Raw genomic sequence first — 20,803 nt, forward strand, 5'->3', positions numbered from 1 at the left:
CTATAATACTAGGGTGATCGGATAGATTGTTAGTCTAGCATATTTTAGACCTCCTGAGTTAATGGACATTCCGGTTTATGTTGACCCAGATCTAAGGGTTAAAAGATAAGCCGACAAAACGCATTCTTCAACAAATCTCGACTGCTGCTGATCTGCTGTTACAGAGTTGTGTGAATAATGCAGATCTGATAGCAGTGTCAGCATGAGAGTTAGAAGGTGGAATTCAGCCTTTAGGAAATATGGGCTTTGCTAAGTTTCTGTAACACAGACATTTATGAAACCAGATGACCTCCTTGTCAGCTGCCGTTTTCCTGGGGGTTTGAAGGGATGAGCTGAGAGGGAGGGCTGGATGAGAGAGAGGGAGAGAGAGTCACATTCTTCTCCCTCCACGTCCTTCAGGCTTCACGGAGGATGCTGGATGATGAAATGACAGTCAGCCTTTCCCTGCCCAGCGAGTCCAGCATGTTCAATAACAACCGCTCCTCGTCCCCAAGTGAGCAGGAGTCCAACTCTACTTATGATCGAATCTTTCCCCTGCGCCCTGACTACCAGGAGCCGTCCAGACTCATCAGAAAGCTTCCAGAATTTGCTCCCGGGGAGGAGGAACCAGGTGAGGATGGAATTATGGGCAGGAGGTGGAGGGAGAAACTTTGATTCATGTGATGTAGGTATAACACTCTTGCTGCAGGTTAACCAAATCCATTAAGTCTGTGCCAGCTTCTGGAGAAACCTACAGTCTGTCTCTAGGTTTGGTTGCTGCTGCTTCCAGCCTTTTCTGAAACCCTTCCTTTTATATTTAATGTAAGATGTACAGAGGGACCCACAAAAAATTGGCAAAGTATCACTAAGATGTTCCCAGAAGCAGCTGGGCTGTCTCACCCAGGTCACCTTCTTATTCTGTGTGTAATGGGAGAGAAGGCCCAGCTGGGTACTCACTTGACACCAGACTCCACCGGGGTAAATTCTAGACTGGAAATTATATTGGAGGAAAAAAGATAAAAAAGCTAAAGGTATTCTACAGCTGTGGGTAGCTATTTTAATAATGGAATCATTTTTTTACTTCTTTTTGGTAAATATTTATTACACTAGCATAAGATTTTATTGATTTCTTTTTATCTTTTCTCAATAAAAGTGCTGATTAAGGTACATAGTACCAGTTGCTTTGAATCCTAGTCCCCTTTAAAAAGTGCCATAGAGTGACGTCAGGAGGGATGCTTGATCATTTCTGGCATCCTCACAGCTTTCCAAGGTCATCGGCGTAGCAGTGAGCAGCTTAGCAGCAGAGGACTTCCCTGCAGGGGAGGAAGGCCTAGCCAGCTGATAAAGAGAAGAGTAGAGGCTCATCGAGGGATAAGCTTGCGGAAAGAAGAAAGGAAATTAATGTCCAATTTATCACTGATGGGGTAAAACATCATAGAAATAAAACACTGAATTCATCTAATTTCCTAGAAACAGCAAGAGTAAAGACTGTCTATGAACTTATTTCCTTAACAGAACTGGAGTAGTTAACCTATTTCCTGAAGTCCAGATCATCTCCAATATCAATCAGATTTTAACTTTTTACATTGTGATACATCTTAAACAAATCATATGAATTCAATCTGCAGTTGTTTTCTCCCCTAAACTGTGGTATTAAATTAATGTCAGCATTTTGAAATTAAGAAAGTTTGCTATTAAACCTCTAGGCTTTAAGATTGCTGTCCTGATACAGAATAAACCTTCCTAAGACTTAGCCACACAATTCCATAGGATTAATCAGGTGACTTATTCATGATGGTGGCTTCTGAGGAGACTGAGCAACAAAATGGTAGCCTACATTTTGAACTCCAAAAGGAAGGGGGCTAGAGGAAGCACAACCATCCCCAGATAAGTATGTGTGAAGTGGATTAGGCTACCATGGGGCTGGATTCTGGTTAACCCCTCAGATATCCCTTCTTAAAGATTTCCCCTTAGCTGCCCCCCTGGAACCAGACTCAGTGTCCATGTCTTCTCAGCCTGCAGTGGTGTTGTGAAGCCAGCCCAGCCCAACGGACCCGAGGGGGTACCCCACTACGCAGAAGCTGACATAGTGAATCTCCAGGGGGTGACAGGTGGCAACACCTACTCAGTGCCTGCTGTCACCATGGACCTGCTGTCAGGGAAGGATGTGGCTGTGGAGGAGTTCCCCAGGAAACTATTGGCTTTTAAGGAGAAGCTGGGAGAAGGCCAGTTTGGGGAGGTGAGTTGACCTTCCAGAAGGAGACACTCAGCCCTTGATGATGTGAAGGAAGCAGAAGGATAAAAAAGATCAGTAGTGCAAGGGTCTACTTAGAATTGAAGGTCTCCTCTACTTGCCTGCACTGCCATCAGGATGGACAGTTAATGTCGACCTCATGTTTGTGTAAGAGCTGTGGATTTTTTAGGATGTTTGATTTATATATAGAAGGTTTTAAGGCAAATAAGTCACCAGAATTCAGATACCCTGAAAATACTCGGTGCTTTCAAAAACTGTTTCCAGTAGGTTGCCAAGGGTGGGGCTTGCGGACATCATCATCTTTTATGGTTACCTAGGAATACCCTGCTTCATGCTGTCATTTTTTTCCTTTTAATGAGAGTTATATATCAAAATGGTAAAAGACAAAACCAAACCAAACCCAAACCAATCCCGCCCTGCCTTTGGTTTCAGAATTAACCACTAGGGAACGAATCTCCACAAGATAAGGAGTCCTCTTCTGAGTTGCTCTCAGAATGAGGCATGGAATAGTAAGCTTTTCACTCTTGTGTGAGTCCCAGAAACCTTCAGGGAATTAAGGGTGATGTTTTCAACTGTCATGGGTTCCCTTTAATCCTGTCATCTAAGCCCCAAATATAATACTTAGTTTTAAGTGAATATGTTGTTGACTTCTAATAAGGATCAAATATTCTCCCTCTGGGTAGGTTTGGTGTTGGAGGGGGCAGAGAAGCCTATGACATCTGTCTGTGGTGTCATATGGACTCATTCTGTCCCCTGTGTTGAAATCCTATGCCCACTATATTATTACTAACACATAGGCATAATTTATGACATTCTCCTCACCCCAAGGGATTATTTTATAATAACTGCCTTATTTTTTTAAGACCATGGATTAACTTTCTCAAATCAAAGTTTAACAGTTATGCCAAATGATATTTTCTAGACCAGTTATGCTGTGATAAAATACTATGTTGTAGATTCATCCCATCCTTTATTAGTATTTCATTTAATGTATATTGCTCTTAGAAAGCATCAACATATTATATTAGTTGGGTACTTCAGTATTGTTTATTAATGTTGTCAATTACTTAAAGATATGTCACCCGTAGCCTCTTATTGGTCTTCAGTTATTTTGCCTGAGTTGTAAGCATTAGTATATCTCCAGGATATGCCCAGCAAGAGTACTGAGCCATCTTCAGGAGAAATGATGATGCTGAGACTAGATGACTTTTGTCTAGGTTCATCTCTGTGAAGTGGAGGGAATGGAAAAATTCAAAGACAAAGATTTTGCTCAAGATGTCAGTGCCAACCAGCCTGTCCTGGTGGCCGTGAAGATGCTCCGAGCAGATGCAAACAAGAATGCCAGGTATGAATTTTGAATTTTCCTTTACCTATTTCATAGTGTGAGGATTAGGAATATTCCTGGAAATTCCTGAGCCTTTCTTTTTCTTCTTTTGAGATGGGAAGGTCAGTGAGCTGTCCCCGCAAGTCCACTCTTATGTTTTATGCTTCCAATGTAGTTGGACATGCACATTTTTCCATCTCTTTCAAACACAAATGTATATATTTATATTATAGTCACTATATCTTTCCTTCCCTTGCCCCCGTGTGCACAACAGCTCACATGTGTTCTTCGCTCATGATACCCAGACATACTCTAGAATGGCACTCTCCTCTAGCTGACTTCACAGTGACAGACATCTTTCTGCCTACATTTCTGCCCTCCTGTTTTTGCCACACCTCTGTTTTCTTCTCATCCTGTTTTTTCCTCTTTTATGCTCCTTTTCTTCTATGATCAGCAGCTCCTCACAATGAGAAGCTACTTCTACTTGGAAATGCATCCATGGACCTCAGAGCCAAAGGACCCCCAGCCCTTTAGCAGGCTTCCTAACTGGCTGATAGTCTCTTGGATCCTTTACGACATACATTGCTGTTTCCGTCATCCTGCCTTGTCCCCTGACAGCCTTTCCATATGGTAATGGTGAGTGAATCCTCACCCAGAGAGGCATGCTGTTAGCAAACAATTGTGTCCCTGAACATCTGAATACCACATGCATCTTCCCATGTGTGTTGTCTTGATTTGTCCCACTGATATTCATCCCAAGAGGAAGTTTATTATTCCTACTCCCTAAGTTATTGCAAATTCCCAAAACAATGATAGGTTTCATTTTTTAAAAAAAGTCTTACAACAGACAGGATATGAACTGGAAAGAAAGGTGAGGAAATGGAGCTGTGTGTGCTTTCACACTTTAACCAAGAGCTTTGACTTAAGAACATACACATGAATGAGAAGCAGCACTCCCCAGGGCCCACTGAGAGATGGGATATTCCTCATATTAATCTTTGCATGCGGCAGGAGAAAGTGACAAGGAGAAAAAGACATGGTATAAAATAGGACAATGCAGTTCTGGGCTGATGAAATTTGCCAGGTCCACTTGTGTTCACTCTTGTATGATAATGATAAATGGCCTAGACTCTAAGTCCTCATGAGTCACCAAAACCCATGGTCTGGGATTCACAGGAAAGTAAGAGAGGAGATGCTGAATCAGGACTACATGAGTCCCAAGCATGTATATGAACAGAGCTTGACTTGAAAGAGATACATTGTCTTTCTTGCAGAAATTCTATAAAAACTCACCAGAGACTTCTAACTGAATTGCCCCTGGAGTTTTGGGAATGTGGACTATGGGCTCCATGTTGACAAATTGCAACTCAAATGTGTCTGTCACCCTGAACTCAAACCATTGCATGTTTTGGCCAGATGCATACTTGTGAAATGACTTTAGTTTACCATGAAGACTTTCAAACAACTCTGCTTGAACAGGCTACCAAATCAGTGTATATACTGTGGCTGGCTGCTGGTGCAAGTGATCTTGGGAAAAGCCAGTAGGAGAAAAAGAGAAATGATCAGATAATCAAGAGGGTGGTTATTCACCTTGTAAAAAGTAACTCCACTTCATTAATAGTACGATTCATTAGCCTTGAAAGAGGCAAATATCTTGAAGTCCTCAAGTTGGTTTTTAGTGAAAAGCTCCACTTGCAAGGTAGCTTTAAGCAACACATATTTGAGTCAGTAACATCAACACCTTTCCATGTAGTGGGCATTTTACCACCATAGGAGGGATATAAAAGTGAGACATAGATCTTGTTCTTAAGAACATTATTATTGATTAAATAAAGGTTCATTTTGTTCAAGGAGGTGTTGAATGTGATTGTTCTGGGTGCGATTTGTCTGTCATCTCAAAGATCTTCCAGAGGGGAGCAAGGCATGGTGTGATGGGTGGGAACAGACAATGTCATGCATTCTTCCTTGTTCCGTTCCGATTCTGACAACCTCTGGTTTTCTCTACAATCACACCCTCCAAAGGAATGATTTTCTTAAGGAGATAAAGATCATGTCTCGGCTCAAGGACCCAAACATCATCCGTCTCTTAGCTGTGTGTATCACTGATGACCCACTCTGCATGATCACGGAGTACATGGAAAATGGAGATCTCAATCAGTTTCTTTCCCGCCACGAGCCTTTGGGTTCTTCTTCTAGCAATGCCACAGTCAGGTAAAAAAAAGAAAAAAGAAAAAGAAAAAAAAAAGGCATGTCTGTTGTCTTTTCTCTGTGGTCATAAGGTCATAAGGGCCTGAAAATGGGGAGAGGTGAAGTTTAAGGTTCCTGTTGTCAAGGGGGTATTGTGAGAAGTCTATTAGTTGCAGTGAATGATGGGGCAGCTACCCTTTGTGGGGGAAATCAAACAGATTCCTTAAGAGTGGAGGCAGGATATAGATGGTTCAAGCCTGGTTTGTTGTTTAGAATATGCCCCTTCCACAGCTGCTTTCTCTTTCTTATGTATGCCTTCAGTTATGCCAACCTGAAGTTTATGGCTACCCAGATCGCCTCTGGAATGAAGTATCTCTCATCCCTTAACTTTGTCCACCGAGATCTGGCCACCCGAAACTGCTTAGTGGGCAAGAACTACACCATCAAGATAGCTGATTTTGGAATGAGCAGGAACCTGTACAGTGGTGACTACTACCGGATCCAGGGCCGGGCCGTGCTGCCCATCCGCTGGATGTCTTGGGAGAGCATCTTGTTGGTGAGTCTCTACACCTGTGGGCCTTGTCCAGCAGCTCAGGTAGGAGGTTGGGGAGACAAACAGGAGGCAGCAGGAGGCAAGCACACAGACCTTGGTATTTTCCCTGATTTGAGAGGATCATCTCTGGACATTTATTATTATTAGTAGTATTATTATTATTATTATTAGTAGTAGTAGTAGTAAAGACTTGCCTATTTTTGGTAAAAAGGTAATACACCATTATTGAAACTTTAGGGGAAAAGTTTAAAAATATAAGGAATTTAGTACCCTTCCTCCTCTACCCTTCCAACTATTGAATGGTCTTAATTCTGGACCTTTATTTTAAAACCCCAGCCCTCAGGAGGAAGAGGCAGACAGATCTCTATGAGTTCTAGGCCAGCTTGGTATACAGAGTAAGTTCTAGGACAACTAGAGATACCCAGATAGATAGATAGATAGATAGATAGATAGATAGATAGATAGATAGATACCCAGATAGATAAATGATAGATAGATACCCAGATAGATAGATGATTGATAGATAGATACCCAGATAAATAGATGATACATAGATAGATAGATAGATGCCCAGATAGATAGATGATAGATAGATAGATAGATAGATAGATAGATAGATAGCATTTTTTAAACCTAAAGATGCTTTGTAATCTTACAAAAAAATAACATATTGGACTACATTCAGGGGACCATGTTTCCTACTTCAGTTTTTGCAATATTAAAGCACTTATTAATCAGGGTGATTTAGCAAACTTCTCTTATTTTTCTGAGCTAAAAATCAACGTCCTCTACAAGTCCATGTCACTATCTTTATTAAGTAGTAAATGTGTATTTAATGATAGTCATTTTTTTTCAAGACTGTGGCTATCACTGAATATGGAAGCAAGAGTCCTCGATCCACCAGGCCTAATTCCATGCACTTGAAACATCTTCCTTTATCCCTACCATCAAAACAGCTGACTTCTCATGCTAACTTTGGAGATTCTCCAAAGTGACCCATATCCTACAGGAGGCCCTTCTAGTGTTGGGAGGATGGGTAGCTTACAGGTGTGGGTTCTAGCACTCATAGAGTCCACTGGCTCATGGTCAGTATCCTTTCAGTTCTTGGATGTCATCTCCAAGAGAAATAGAACTAAGCCGAGGTCACGGGGATGGGAGAGTGGGCTGCTTTCTAGTAAGGTCACATTGCTGCTTCTAGATCCTCCAGGCACAACTCATCAGTTGCCACAATCCTCGTCCTTGGTAGGGGAAGACTGATTCCAGATGATGAGCGCGTAATGTGCTCTTTTCCTCTTTGTGCCTGGCTTACTCTGATTTTGTCTTCTTCTCCTTCAATAGGGCAAGTTCACCACAGCAAGTGACGTGTGGGCCTTTGGGGTGACTCTGTGGGAGACTTTCACCTTTTGCCAGGAGCAGCCCTATTCCCAGCTGTCGGATGAGCAGGTTATTGAGAATACTGGAGAGTTCTTCCGAGACCAAGGGAGGCAGGTAGGAACTAATGGGGATGTGAACTGGGGTGCTCTCAAAGGGGAAAGGAAGGTCCCGACTTAGTAGGAAGACCCCAGCTCAAGGACAGAAACAGAATTCTGTTTCTTATGCTCATTCTATTTCTGAATCTAGATTATTTGACTAGTCCACTGGGCGACAAAAAAACAAAAGAGTGAAGAGAGTTAATGGTATTTGTTTAAAAAGTCTTAGAATAAGACATGGTGTTGGTTTGGGCTGGTGAACAATGTTTCTGCACTTGCACATCCACAAATAGACTGGGTACCCTGGCCCTTCTCTGGGGAGGCTGGGCCTGCTTATGGAGCCTTTTGGGGCTTATGGAACCCCTAAGCTAACAAGGAGTTCTGATTCTCTGAGATATCAAGTTTTCTTTGGTTGACCAACTATTTAATGCCCTTGAGAGACCTAGGACTTAAAGTTTGCTAATAACTAGAGCATTGCGGTCCCCCAGGTGATCTGTTCGTAGCAAACCTTGCATCGTGGTATTACCAACAGGAAGATGGTAATAGCTAGAGACAGGTTTTGCAGGAGCTATAAGTGGGTTCTTTCTGGCTTACCTGGACTTACACAAGAAAATGACAAGAGAGGGGCAAGAATAACACATGGTACATGCTGCAAATGAGAACAGGCAGGGAACTTAATTTTAATCTCAATATTCTTTAGATAGTGTGGTAACAGGAATTCTATCGCCTGTCCTAGTCAGGAGGTGTCTTAGCATTTCTATTGCTGTGCTGAAACACCATGACCAAAAGCAAGTTGGGGAGGAAAGGATTGATTTATTTATTTCCACATCTACACCATAGTCCATCATTGAGGAAGTCAGGGGGCAGGAACCAGGGGCAGTAGCTGACTCAGAGGCCATGGAGGAGGACTTGCTCCTCATGGCTTGCTCAGCCTGCTTTCTTTTTTTTTTTTTTTTTTTTTTTTTTTTTTTTTTGGTTTTTCGAGACAGGGTTTCTCTGTGGCTTTGGAGCCTGTCCTGGAACTAGCTCTGTAGACCAGGCTGGTCTCGAACTCACAGAGATCCGCCTGTCTCTGCCTCCCGAGTGCTGGGATTAAAGGCGTGCGCCACCACCGCCCGGCTTCAGCCTGCTTTCTTAAAGAATCTAGGACCACCTCCCCAGGAATGGCCTCACCCACAATAGACTGGATCCTTCCTGATCAATCACTAATTAAGAAAATGGCCTACTGGCTTGCTTTCAGCCAGATCTTATGGAGACATTTCCTTAATTGAGCTTTACTCAGGTTACTTAATTGAGGTTTTCTCAGATGACTTTATCTTGCGTCGAGCTGACATAAAACAATCCAGCACAGGAGATAACCGCTATATTATTGTGATAAAGCAAACATTTGTCCTTGTCTTTATGAAATATGCAATGGACCAAGAAAAAAAGTTCCTCTCCCTGGATTAATCTATTCAAACCATCCTTTAGGGGACACATGGCCAATTAAGAGTTGTGCATTCAGTTAGAAAATGGATCCTACTCATCAAAATAATGGTCTTAATTTGAGTGTATCCTAGAACTATATGCAAAGGTAGAGTTATTGAAAGCCTCTTAGTTTTCTTCAAATTATTATTTATCAACAGAAACCCTGAAGAGTCAGTTTTTATACCAAGGCAAAATTAGATCACCATCCATGCCACAAGAGGAAGGCCTCTAAGTCCTTTCTTGCTCATTTTACATGAATGTTTGTGATACTAAAAATGATCTCTAAATACCCAAAAGTTATTTCAATTCTATGTTATTCAATTTCACAAGAACACGTCTTTTCAAACCATCTGATAGCAATAGAAATTCTCATTTCTAATAATCTTCAGAACTTTACTTTTTTCATTTAGTTTTGGACAGTTTGTGTAAAAAGGCCCACTATTTTTACCTATACAAGATACCAGCAGTGTACCAAATATACATTTTGACTATCTACCAGTGGTCAAGCACTGAAGTCAGATATTTGGCTGACTCCAGACCAAAGTCAAATATTACCATCATGTACTGAGTCATTTCTCAGTTACAACTGGAAATTTCGATAAAAATTATTAAACTTGGCATATCAATGTTAATAACTGATTAAACATAATTTATTAAATTTGATAAAATTTAATTGCTATTGTATTTATAATTGAAATGTCAGTATTCTTGTTTATCATCAGCTATATGGCTTCTGAGGTCACTGAACTACACACATGTTGAAATCATTTTCAAGTAGTTCAGCAAGCCTACTGGATACTAGGAAGAGAAAGAACAGCTGGGCTAATGTAAATTCTAGAAGAAATTTTATATTTAAGGTTCATAGTTTAAGAAAATTTTAAACAATTTATCTCCAATTTAAAATGTTTAGACATCTATAGCAAAAATTTCAACCACTATAATGTATTTGACATTTTTGCTTTCAATTTATAGTCACAAGATATGAAGAAATTCCAGACAGCATTTTTTTTCTTGAATTCGCACAGTATAAATAGAACTAAGTAACTAAAATGAAATAGTTTTAATTTTTTCTTTGGTGTTACAAGAGGTAACAAAATTATATATATAATATAAAGTATTAGAAAATGTAACTTCAATTTGTCGTTTATAACATCTGAAAGGGGCCTTACTAATTCCTATTATTTACTATTGCAATTTTATTGATATGCATTGGCTTAGAGTGGATTTTGTTGCTATTGCTGTTGTTATTTTTGAGACTTTGCCTTGCTATATTCTGAAGGTAACCTTGAAGTCAGATTCTTCTGCCTGAGTTTCCCGAGTACTAGGATTACAAACCAGCCTCTGCCACATCTGGCATTCTTCTATAATATTTTTTATAAAATTCTATAGTTGGCACCTCACAAAGAGATCCGCAGCTTTAAGTTTTATCAGTAATATGCGAGAATGCCTATTATGCTGTACCCTTATTGATAATGGTGTCTCTCAAATGCTTGGTCTTTTACAAACATAGTTTTATAACTCACAGAACTGTATATCTGATTTGATATTCTATCTACTTTGCTATTTTAACAGAAGTAAAAGATTTTGCCTATTAGCCCTTTTACTTGTGAACTAGGAGTTGATGGGCATATGTGATTATTAGACTCTGTAAAGCCCAGCTCCTACGATACATGATACCGGCTGGTGTTGCCTGGGGTAAGGCGGAGCAATGGGAAGGAGTTAAAGATTAAGTAGGCAGAGATATTGTGTTCAGCAAAAGCAATGATACTTTGATGATTCAGGGAACATGGAACGTTTGAGTATGGCTCAGTAATCTATCAGAATAACAGGGTATTAAAACTGTAGGTAAGGGGATGATAACAACAGTACATAGAAGACAGAAGACTGGGAATTAAGCAGAGTGGCGCCCCCTTGTGGAGATGCTATCTGGCAACTTCAGAGCAGCATCCTAGCCTGGGGGTAGGGCACAGTGACCACGCTGTTAGTGCAATCTAATCTCTTCTAAATGAAACTCATACAGAGGAGGGAAACACAGAGGACAATAGTAGACATTACAAGGATGCGACCTGCATGCCAATTTCTGCATTGGCTGAGATTTTATTCCAAGTAAAATTGCAATAAAATGTCAAATGCTTTATGGAGCTGAAGTTACAAATGTAATTGATATCTGTTGTATTGGCTCAACCAAGATCCATGCTCACAAACTGAGGATCTGAGCTTGCTTTGCATTGGTTTTATCTTCAGCGTGAAAATAGGGCTCACAGAATGGTCCACCATAAGATACTGCTTAAGGGAACTAGGAAAGACCATGGAAATAGGAAAGGGGCTAATGAGCTAGAACTCCATGGTTGAGAAGACTAGATAGAGTGCTCTATCTATTTCAGTTGTTGAGTTCAATAAGGTAGTGAGGGCATAAATGGAGCTATGGTACAATTTATTCACCTCCTTTCTCTTAATCTGTATTTTCTCTTTTAAATTTTTTTGTTCCCAAAGACTTATCTCCCTCAACCAGCCATTTGCCCCGACTCTGTATATAAGCTGATGCTCAGCTGTTGGAGAAGAGAGACCAAGCACCGGCCATCATTCCAAGAAATACACCTTCTGCTTCTTCAACAAGTGGACGAGTGATGCCATCAACGCCTGCCAATGTTCCTGTGGCCCAGGTCCTTCCCACAAGACCTACCGCTCACCCACGTTTAAGCCACTTCATCTGGACATTTAATGGACCAAAGAGACAGAAAAGTGTTCACTTTACCCTCTTACTGTCTCTTGCCTCCTCCACTACACTTCCCTGTTCCCTACCACTGACTCACATATACTTTTTTTTACATGAAATAACTAAAAAAGAAAAAAAATAGAGCAGATAAAATTTAGTAAAATAAATATTACTTGATATATCTAAGTGTTAGATAATAAAGGCTAGAAACTCAGATAATTTATAAAGGTTATGCTTATGTTTATAAGTGTGCAGATCCTGCAATATTTTCCATGTCACTTTCTATAGAATACCTTTAGAAAGAAAAACTTGAAGAATACGAATGTCTTGGGAAGCATGAGCTTAGGCATAAGGAAAGGACTTGGTAGCCGTGAAGAATTGCAGGACTTGGTACTCCGCAACTAATGGATGTCTTCTTGACTTGGCCTCTGGACTTGACCCACTCTCACTCTCGGATCTCTCTGTCTCTCTCTGTCTCTGTCTCTCTATGTCTCTCTCTTGTCAAAGTGAGTGACATGTACTTAAAAGTTCAAAAGCTCTGCCTTGTATTTTGGAATGAATGTTTGCTTCACTCATGGACAGAGATCAGGGCATGCCTATGAAACAGATCATATGGGCAGGAAAAATGTCTGTTGTGAGACGTGAAGGACAATAGTTATATCGAGAAAAGAAAGATTGCCCGCGATTCTCAGTAGACAGAGTCATAGGAAAGGAGGTCCATGGAGGATGATAGTAGCTATCTCTGTTGTTCGCTTGTTTGCTCACTCAACCATTTTCACCTGTGTGCTTTAGGGATCCCTTGACTTTTTAATCAGTAAAAGCCTGATGTTTTGATATTTTAAAGGCTGCTCCTTTAGTTCATCTTGCCCAGTTCTGTTTCTTTCAATATGTGATGTTCCTGTGTGACCTAGAGGCTAGGATTTGAACTTCTCAGGCTTAAATATCCAGTGCTGTGTACAACCTACAGTAGATCCATTTTGAGTGTTCCCAAAAGGCTGGCCTGGACCTTGAAAGGAAGGTATAGGAAAACTGATTTTCACTCTTTATTTGGGGAAATATGAAGAGAATCAGAACATACAGGCAAGAAAGGGCTTCCCCAGAGATGGTGAATCTCTCATCTCTGAGAACTTTCAGATATTAGCTGAAGAACTATGCAAGAAAGAGGTTCTTGGTCACTGGGTACTTGTGTCTGTATGGGAGAATCAAAGGATAGCCATTCAGTGTAACTGAATGTGCTTTTGCCGTGGAGATGGCGGCCAGCAGCAGAGAAGAGGGTCTAGTTTCAGGATTCGTGGAAACTGATACACCATCAAACAGGAGCTGTCTAAGAGCAGATCCTAAGTTTTCATATTCTAAAGACTCTCAGATTCATCGGGAAACTAGAATATAGAAACCTTAAGTCCTGTAGAGGAAAACCAAGAAAAGATTACCGAATAAGCTTCCCAAGCTGAGGTAAAATAGCTGTGGTCTGCTTCCGTTGTCTACCCAGGCAGCTTGCTCTATGGTTTTTCAGAAGCCTGGCTGCTTCTTGGTTTCAGATAACTCCAGGACACAGCAGAGATGTAGTTCTAATTCTTAAAATTAATTTCTCAGATTCTATTTAGTCATAGTGAATTCCCCTTTCCTGTGGCTTTTGTATCTTTTCACCTTTAGTCTTTCCCAAGACTAACTTTGGGTCATTGATTGGAGGAGAGGTAGGTGAGTGTTGGGTTTGGAACTCTGGCCCTCTTTCTGCCTCAAGCCAAGTATGCCATCTTCCCAAGTCTCATTGTCTCTCTGAATCTGTTTCCTTATCTGTCTAAGGAGTAAATTGAATTAGGTGGTCTGGAAATGGAAATCTCTTGGGGTTCTGCTCTGCTTGGTGCTTGCTGGAGAACCAGGTTTGTGACTGATGTAGGCTCAGTTGCTCTCTTGCTCAGAAAAGTGTGGCCAGTAAAAAGAGACCCCGAGAGGCAGCATTTTAGAAACGCTGATGCCGGCATCGTCTCTGCTCTAGGGTGCCCAGAATTCCCACCCATTATCTCATTTGGTATCTCTAGGGCCAGCCATGTCTCTTTCACAACTCTTGGCTCTGTACTCTTTAGGATTCTGTCCCTAATTCACTTTATTCCTTTACCTGCTATTTAAAAGTCGTGTTTAAAATGAAATTTCCCTGACTTTGCATCATGGAACTCATCTGTTCCAGGTGACTCTCCAAGACATATCATCATGTACAAGCAGAACTTTTCTTTTCTTTCTTTCTTTCTTTCTTTCTTTCTTTCTTTCTTCCTTCCTTCCTTCCTTCCTTCCTTCCTTCTTTTCTTTCTTTCTTTTTTTTGTATGAAGAAGGCTCTACCTTCTGGCACTGAGACCTTTGATTTATAGACACAGGATTAGTTTCTATTTATACTTGTAGAGTTGAGCTGTACCAACCTGAGTGACCCAACATGGTAGATGGGAAGGGCTTACCATATAGACTTAACAGGTAGCTCAAATCTGAATTAGAGAAATGAAGCTAGGCTTTAGGAAAGAGAACAGAAACAGACGAGAAACCGTGGGTTATTGTTGTTTTCTGAAGTTATTCATGATCATGATATATATATATATGTATGTATATATATACATATATATGAACCATTTATGTCAAGATGACCTTTAGACTATCATATCTCGATTTATACCTTTATGACAAATGTATTGATAGGCAGGTCCATATATTTTTTAGTGCTGGGAATCAAACCCAGAAACTCACACATACTAGGCAGAGGTTCTATCATTATCTATAGCCTCAGTATCTGTGTTCAAATCTTTCCTCATTGGCCAGACAGATATCTCACTAATTCATGTATGTGATCTAGAGTCGAAAGGAGTGCCCTTAGGGGATCATGCATTTTTAAGGCTGTGGAAAAATCACCTGTGAGTGTTCAAGACTGTGTGACTAAAGAGGGCTGTGTGCAAGTGTGCGAGAAGTGGTTTTAAAAAGTGGTTACACAGATGTGTGTGTGTGTGACTGAATGGAAAGGATGAGGCGAAGATGAGAAAGAAGGAACCATAAAGACAGGGAAGGAGAGATTATGGGAAGACACAGGAGGAGGCAAGCCAGGCAAGGTAGAAACCGGGATGGTGGAGGCCATGAAATCAATTTTTTTTTTTTTTTGGTTTTTTGAGACAGGGTTTCTCTGTGGTTTTGGAGCCTGTCCTGGAACTAGCTCTTGTAGACCAGGCTGGTCTCGAACTCACAGAGATCCGCCTGTCTCTGCCTCCCGAGTGCTGGGATTAAAGGCGTGCGCCACCACCGCCCGGCCAGAAATCAATTTTTGATACATGAAAGTGAACCCTTGAAAGGAGATCTGAGTGAGATTAGAAAAAGTGACTTGAAAAGAATGAAGGACGAGTAGAAGAAGAAAGACTGGGTGAGACAGACTGTATTTATTAAAGTGAAGTCAGGGCTATAGAAGGGATTTTGGCAGAGTTAAGGACAGGGATGGTCTTCATGGATAAAGTCATGTGTAGCCACCGGGAATGCCCTTTTTATCTCAGAGGAAGTGGGTGCAGGAGGCAGTTTGTGCTCCTATTTCTTCTAGACCACATCTAGTGCTGGTAGCAAGTCAAAGCTGTCTGTGCACTGGGCTTGGTGTTCCACGTGCTATTTGGGCTTGAAGATCTGGGAGTTTGGGAGCTTATGGTAGTGACTTCCAATAATGCTCATCTTTGCTGGACCCAGAGTGGCCCCAGCAAACATGGAAACAATAGGTGTAAGTTAGACAAGACTAAATCTTGTCTGATTTTTAAACAGAGGCATGTGTCATATTGGAAACATGCTTTTCTAGTCCCACCCAAGCATTCCTCAAGAAAACCAGGATGTGAGGCTAGGCCATGTGTTTTAAGTAAAGAAGAGAAAGAGGGGAGTGTCAGGATGAAGGGAACAGGGGAAGATGCTCTGAGAACATACACTAGAAGACAGAAGAATATTTTTATCCCAAAATACAAAATGAAGAGAATTGCAGTACATTGGTTATTATGACTTTGATCCTAAGTTGAATTCATGGGTCTGATGTTTTCTGTCATAGACCTCTTTTCTTTGTTTTGAAGCCCATGTCCTTGGGCGCTGCATTGGGTAAGCCCCTAACGTCTTGACAAGATGCAGATTCTGGTCTACTGTGGGAAATCCTTTTGAACTGAAGTTTCATATTCTAGAAACAGATGAATGTCATTGGCACTTGAAGAATTATTTGGGATCCTGAATTAAGAAGGAAGGAAACTGGGTAGTTAGTAAGGACTTGATTCCGAGCAGATTTGGGCTCTGTTCTCTCATGAGCTGAGTAGGCTGGCAGGGAAAGACTGAGGAATGACCAGTTAGCTGTCTCATACCTTCAGATACTTGTTATTTTCAGATGATCTGAAACTTGAAAGAAGTTACAAAAGAATCAGTGCAGCACGGGCTTACCCTGGATCTGGTTTCCTTCTGCTGATAATATTTTAGTCTATTTTCATCCATCAAAACCATTGTCTGCTTGGAGCCATTTTCAAAACTGAACTTGGATTTCACCAGTTTTCCTGCCTTGTACTCATTTGCTCATTGGACATCGCTGCTGTTGGTTCGGAACTTAGCGTTTGGGGGCACACGGCAGGAAGGAGCCTAAATATTAATCGACAAATGTTGAGAGAATCCAGCAGTTGGCAAGCCCATTCACCAGTGAACAAGATCCCACCTATTTGCTGAATTCACTTTCAATTAATGTTCATCACTGCTGGACCCAGAAAGGCCATAGTCTTCCACACCAATCATATGAAAGGATTAGTTCCTCGGTTGGCACCCCCAAACAATCCAAGAACAACTTAAGGAGATTAATGATATAAAAGGCTTTCAGGCAGAAGGAAATTCTAAACAGAAGAATGGAGCTTTTGTTGTGACAAGGAGGCTTTAGGGTAAAACAGTACTTTGGTCAAGAATTAAGTGATACTTATTGGAAGCAGGGATAGTTTTTGGATAGACCATAGCACAAATATAAATCCCTAATGTGAGATAAAAACACCCTTTTCAGAGTAGCGGGGAAGTCTCATTTGCTTAAATGTTCATCCTTAAATATAGTAACAGTTACTGGATTAAATTCAAGCTTCCTACGGAAAAGTTGAAACTTTAGTTTAAAGGGTCATGACTTTGGGTTTTCTGTTGGACATTTTTAAGCTGCCCTGCTTAAGGGCTACATGATAACAACTGTCTGTGGCTTATGAAGTTCCTAGCACACAAGTGAATATTTTGTGAATTTTATGTTTTCAGTGAATAAAGTATGGAAAAATTGTTATGTATCACAAGTGTGAATTTTGGGAGAAGTGCTCTGTTAAAGCATAAAAAGAAAAGGGAAGAAAGTGTTCTGCAGCATGTACCCCCTTGTGTCTTTTGGTGGTGAAACTGATTCAGACAGCATGCATGGTGGTTCTCCCAAGGCTCTATATCAAAGGCCGAGAGCAGACCCTGGCTCCAAATCTAGCTCTTTTGAACTGAGCTATTGATTTAGTTTCTCCTACAGACACCTTGCCAGTCGCTTTACAGGTCTTCTGGGAGAACAGATACGAGTTCCAAGGCTGATCTGCAATCCCAGCTGCGTGTCAAGGAAACATCTGTCAAGGGAAAGCACAGGCAGTCGATATCGGGGCAAACGTGTTTTCTTTAAAAGGGGTTTGGATGACAGGGAAAGCTTTTCTGCAAACACACCGAAGGTTTGCAATCTATACTAGTCATCTGAACCATTCTTTGCTATTCAAGGATTCAGCTCTTCTTGCCCGATGTCTGGTAACTGCTCCTGAGGACTGACTTTCTGCAGCAGTATGGTGGACTCTTCCATGATGAGGCAACATCTGGGCTTTATTCAGCAGGCTGGGGTGGATAATGTGCTTTGTTAAGGGCTAAGCAGCAAATGGATTTAATTTCTGCCTAAAACTATCATAGTCATTCTAAAATAGAATACACAACACTCCTTTGTATTAGAAAAAGGAGCAGAATGTGATGCCAATTGTGTATTTTCTTTATTTATTCTCTGTAAGGCTGTTGGATGATATGCTGTAAATAACAGATTAAAGAGTCATGCTACTGATGGGGCCTCTTTTCTGTCTAAGCAGCAACGGTTCCAGAGGTCTCTGTTATCTTTCCTCCTTATACAGTTTGTGTAGTATTGATGAGACACAGGGGAAGAGCTATAGGTGCATGCAGTCTGGACATGTTCATTAGGGTTACTCAGCCACACTGTGTGTGTGTGTGTGTGTGTGTGAGTGTGTGTGTATGTGTGAATAGGCTTCTTTTTGATATTAGTTGATAGCTAACCAACACAGCTATGTCTCTGACATATCCAAATACAGTAGAAACTATGATTTTATAGCTTCACACTATTGTGCCTGCCTGCAAGATAGCCTTGCTATCTGGAGAGTTTTTATAGTCATTGCTATGGAGTTTGTTTGTTTTAAACAGAAATCTCTACTAACTCCAAAGATGGCATGGCCTGTGTCAGGTAGCTGATAACACAAGCATAAACCAACCACACTGCAGACAACTGGAACCCAGATTCAAGCTTCACAATAGAGACAAGGTGGCACGACCCCAAACACTTTTGACATCAACCTGCAGAACAGATTTCTGGGTACCCTGAGCACGCTTCTTCCAGAGCTTGTCACAGTAGATAAGAGGATGGATGTAAATGCTCCAAGAATAAACAGAATAGTCATGATTGCTCTTTCCATCTCTGCAATGTTTGGGACTTCAGGACCCAAGACCAGGAATTCAGGTACCTGAGTGGTGGAACTGGGAGGGAAGGAAAGGAAACAAGGGGATTGGAGGCATTGAGAGGATATAATTCTGCTGTCAGTACCTACTGCCAAGGCCTGAAGGCAGCTATGAGTGATGATTTGCATCCATATTTACACAAACACACAGGCCAGTTATTCATGTATCTAACACACAGGTTGCTAATGAGGAAGGAAATTATGTCCATTCAGTTTTCCATTAGCAACTTGCAGGGGCTTGGCTAAGTCGCAGATAACAAGAAAACTAATTTCCATGTATTGTTTTCTATTTATTCCCCATTTGAAAAAGAAGTGGCCACATATCTGTAAACTGTTCTCTTCTGTAGTCCTTGGAGCCTACCCAGGGTAACACCGGACTGTTTGCCATCGGCGAACTGGGAAAAATCCTGACTTAGTTTTGGGTCAGACTGAACGCATTATTTCCAGGAAGAGGGGTGAAAAATATAAACAAGACAAGCCACACAGCGCCAGCCTGCAGTTGCTCTTTTGTTCTGTTTGCAAATCAGAGGCAGGCAATTCTGGGAAAGTTTACAAGGACCAAGAATGGAGCTTTGTTATAGAAGCAAAAGATTCTTCCCTCATCCTTATCTACTGTATGATAAAAAGAACCAGAGATCAGTGCCAGAACTTAGGGTAGAGACATATCTATTATACGGAGCATAAATAATGATAGAGTTGGTACACCTACCATTCAACTCATCTATCGAGGTTTGTCAGTGATAGGTAGACTCACTGTGTGCCACACTGCTCTGGTACTCAACAGAAGAAGTCCCTGAATAATACAAACCCAAGATGACTAGTTTGGGGAGATAAAAACAAATAAACAACCCACTCAGTTATAGATTGAAATCTATTCCACTTGTTTTTGGTTGTGTCCTATGACAAATTATTTTTAAAATGAAGCAGTCTAGTGCCACAGTCAAGTCTGTCGCTTGAAGGTCAAAGGGCCTTGAATGTAGCAACTCCAGGACTCGGGAGGAGAGGCAGGCGGATCTCTGTGAGTTCAAGGCCAGCCTGGTCTACAAGAGGTAGTTCCAGGACAGGCTCCAAAACCACAGAGAAACCCTGTCTCGAAAAACCAAAAAAACAAACAAACAAACAAAAACAAAACAAAACAACAACAAAACCAAAAACAAACTTCAGTAAAATGAAAGGCGACATTCAGATTTTCTCTCTGGCCTAGGATGTAGGGGAGAGAGGAGGATAGACTTTCTCTGAAGTCTTCTGGGCATCGTGTAATGCAAAGCTGGTCCTACAGTGAGTCTCATCTGAGACTTTGGTGAGGCTGAATCCCTAGCTCACACATCCAACCAGACATTGGGATATATGATGCTTCTATGGACAAAGTTCATGCTAAGAACTGTACAACAGAGCTTTTTAAAACATCTCAAAATAAATCTCATAATATTTTATTTAAGTTTACAGTTTTGTGTTGGACCACTTTCAGAGCTACCCTAGGGTGCGGTTTGGATTACACCTGCTTGGCCTAGGCATTGTGCTTTCTGACTTCTTTAAAGTAATGGATTTTCTCTTTCTTTCTCTCTTTCTCTTTCTTTTTCTTTTTTTCTCTTGGTTTTCTCAAGACAGGGCTTCTCTGTAGCTTTGGAGCCTGTGCTAGAATTCACTTGGTAGACCATGCTGTCCTCGAACTCACAGAGATCCACCTGTCTCTTGCCCCGTGAGTGCTGGGATTAAAGGCCTGCGCCACCACTGCCTGGCTAAGAAATGAGTTTTCTTTTGGAGAGCCACATAGTTCTCTCTGCTCTCTTCCATGTCACCTCCGAACTCCAGGGTTTAAAAAGAACATTTGGACCCTGGCAGTGGTGGCGCACACCTTTAATCCCAGCTAGTTCCAGGACAGCCAAAGCTACACAAAGAAACCCTGCCTCCAAAAACAAAACAAAACAACAAAAAGAAAGACTCCTTTGGGTATAGAATCTCAAGATCACAAAGAATTTTACTCCAAAGCTTTTAGAAAATACTGTTAAGATACCATCTTCGATGAAATGATCAAAAATCCATTTTAATTTTAGCTGTTAGTTGGTATCATGAATTAAAACATCAAGATCAAACCCCA

At 41.1% G+C, this 20,803-nt stretch overlaps 1 protein-coding gene across 3 annotated transcripts in view; it reads left to right on the forward strand.

The window, feature by feature from the left end:
• Ddr2 (discoidin domain receptor tyrosine kinase 2) overlaps window positions 1-18,023 on the forward strand; it is a 133,875-nt gene extending 115,852 nt beyond the window's left edge. For all 3 annotated transcript variants that reach the window (XM_057769661.1, XM_057769659.1, XM_057769662.1), the window contains exons 12-18: window positions 400-610; window positions 1,995-2,218; window positions 3,451-3,578; window positions 5,580-5,768; window positions 6,066-6,300; window positions 7,636-7,785; window positions 11,727-18,023. In XM_057769661.1, coding sequence (XP_057625644.1) covers window positions 400-610; window positions 1,995-2,218; window positions 3,451-3,578; window positions 5,580-5,768; window positions 6,066-6,300; window positions 7,636-7,785; window positions 11,727-11,861 — 1,272 coding nt within the window. In that variant the 3' untranslated portion in view covers window positions 11,862-18,023. The remainder of the gene's footprint in view (window positions 1-399; window positions 611-1,994; window positions 2,219-3,450; window positions 3,579-5,579; window positions 5,769-6,065; window positions 6,301-7,635; window positions 7,786-11,726) is intronic.
• The last annotated feature ends 2,780 nt before the right edge of the window (window positions 18,024-20,803 follow it).

Source organism: Chionomys nivalis, chromosome 5, assembly GCF_950005125.1.
Source record: "Chionomys nivalis chromosome 5, mChiNiv1.1, whole genome shotgun sequence".
NCBI classification, from domain to species: domain Eukaryota; kingdom Metazoa; phylum Chordata; class Mammalia; order Rodentia; family Cricetidae; genus Chionomys; species Chionomys nivalis.